Source organism: Arachis duranensis, chromosome 4 (assembly GCF_000817695.3).
Source record: "Arachis duranensis cultivar V14167 chromosome 4, aradu.V14167.gnm2.J7QH, whole genome shotgun sequence".
Classification (NCBI taxonomy): domain Eukaryota; kingdom Viridiplantae; phylum Streptophyta; class Magnoliopsida; order Fabales; family Fabaceae; genus Arachis; species Arachis duranensis.
Window position 1 is genome coordinate 690,966 of NC_029775.3, and position 528 is coordinate 691,493.

Consider the following 528-nt stretch of genomic DNA (forward strand, 5'->3'; position numbering starts at 1 on the left):
CAAGTGGATTGGCATGAGATCCAGCGAGTCCAGCCTTGAGGAGGGCGTAGAAGATGCAGAGCCTGCCGAGCCAGAGGACTGGAGTCTCGATCAAAGAGGCGCGGGAGGGTGCGGTCTTGGTCTTGTTGGAGTTGATGGTGGGAAATAGTGAGGTGTTGAATCGTCTTAGGGAAATGGAGGGAGGGAAGAGGGTTTTGGGAAGCAGAGTTGAAGGGGTGAGAGTGTGAAAGATGATGGATTGTTGAAGAGGAGAAGCGAAAGTGATGTGGAGAACCGACAGAGGCATCTCTGATTTCTGATTAGGGTTACAACTTACAACTCTACCGGAACCTTATCCGCTCAAGTTAACAGCTTTCTTATACCTCTTGTCGGTTTAAAAACGTTCACTATTACGGTCCGTAATAATTAAAAAAAAAAACATTTAAAATGAGTAATCTCGGAAATACTCGCCATGAAAACAGGTTTTACGGGAATAGAGATCCGTTATAAAGATGAAACGGAGATAGTCTGATAGAGGCCTGCCTCTCC

At 46.0% G+C, this 528-nt stretch overlaps 1 protein-coding gene across 1 annotated transcript in view; it reads right to left on the reverse strand.

Moving 5' to 3' along the window:
- LOC107482469 (uncharacterized) overlaps positions 1 to 498 on the reverse strand; it is a 3,921-nt gene extending 3,423 nt beyond the window's left edge. The window contains exon 1 of the mRNA XM_052261124.1: positions 1 to 498. This exon is cut by the window's left edge and continues 3 nt beyond it. Within this exon, the coding sequence (XP_052117084.1) occupies positions 1 to 286 (286 nt within the window). The 5' untranslated portion in view covers positions 287 to 498.
- Positions 499 to 528: the final 30 nt, after the last annotated feature.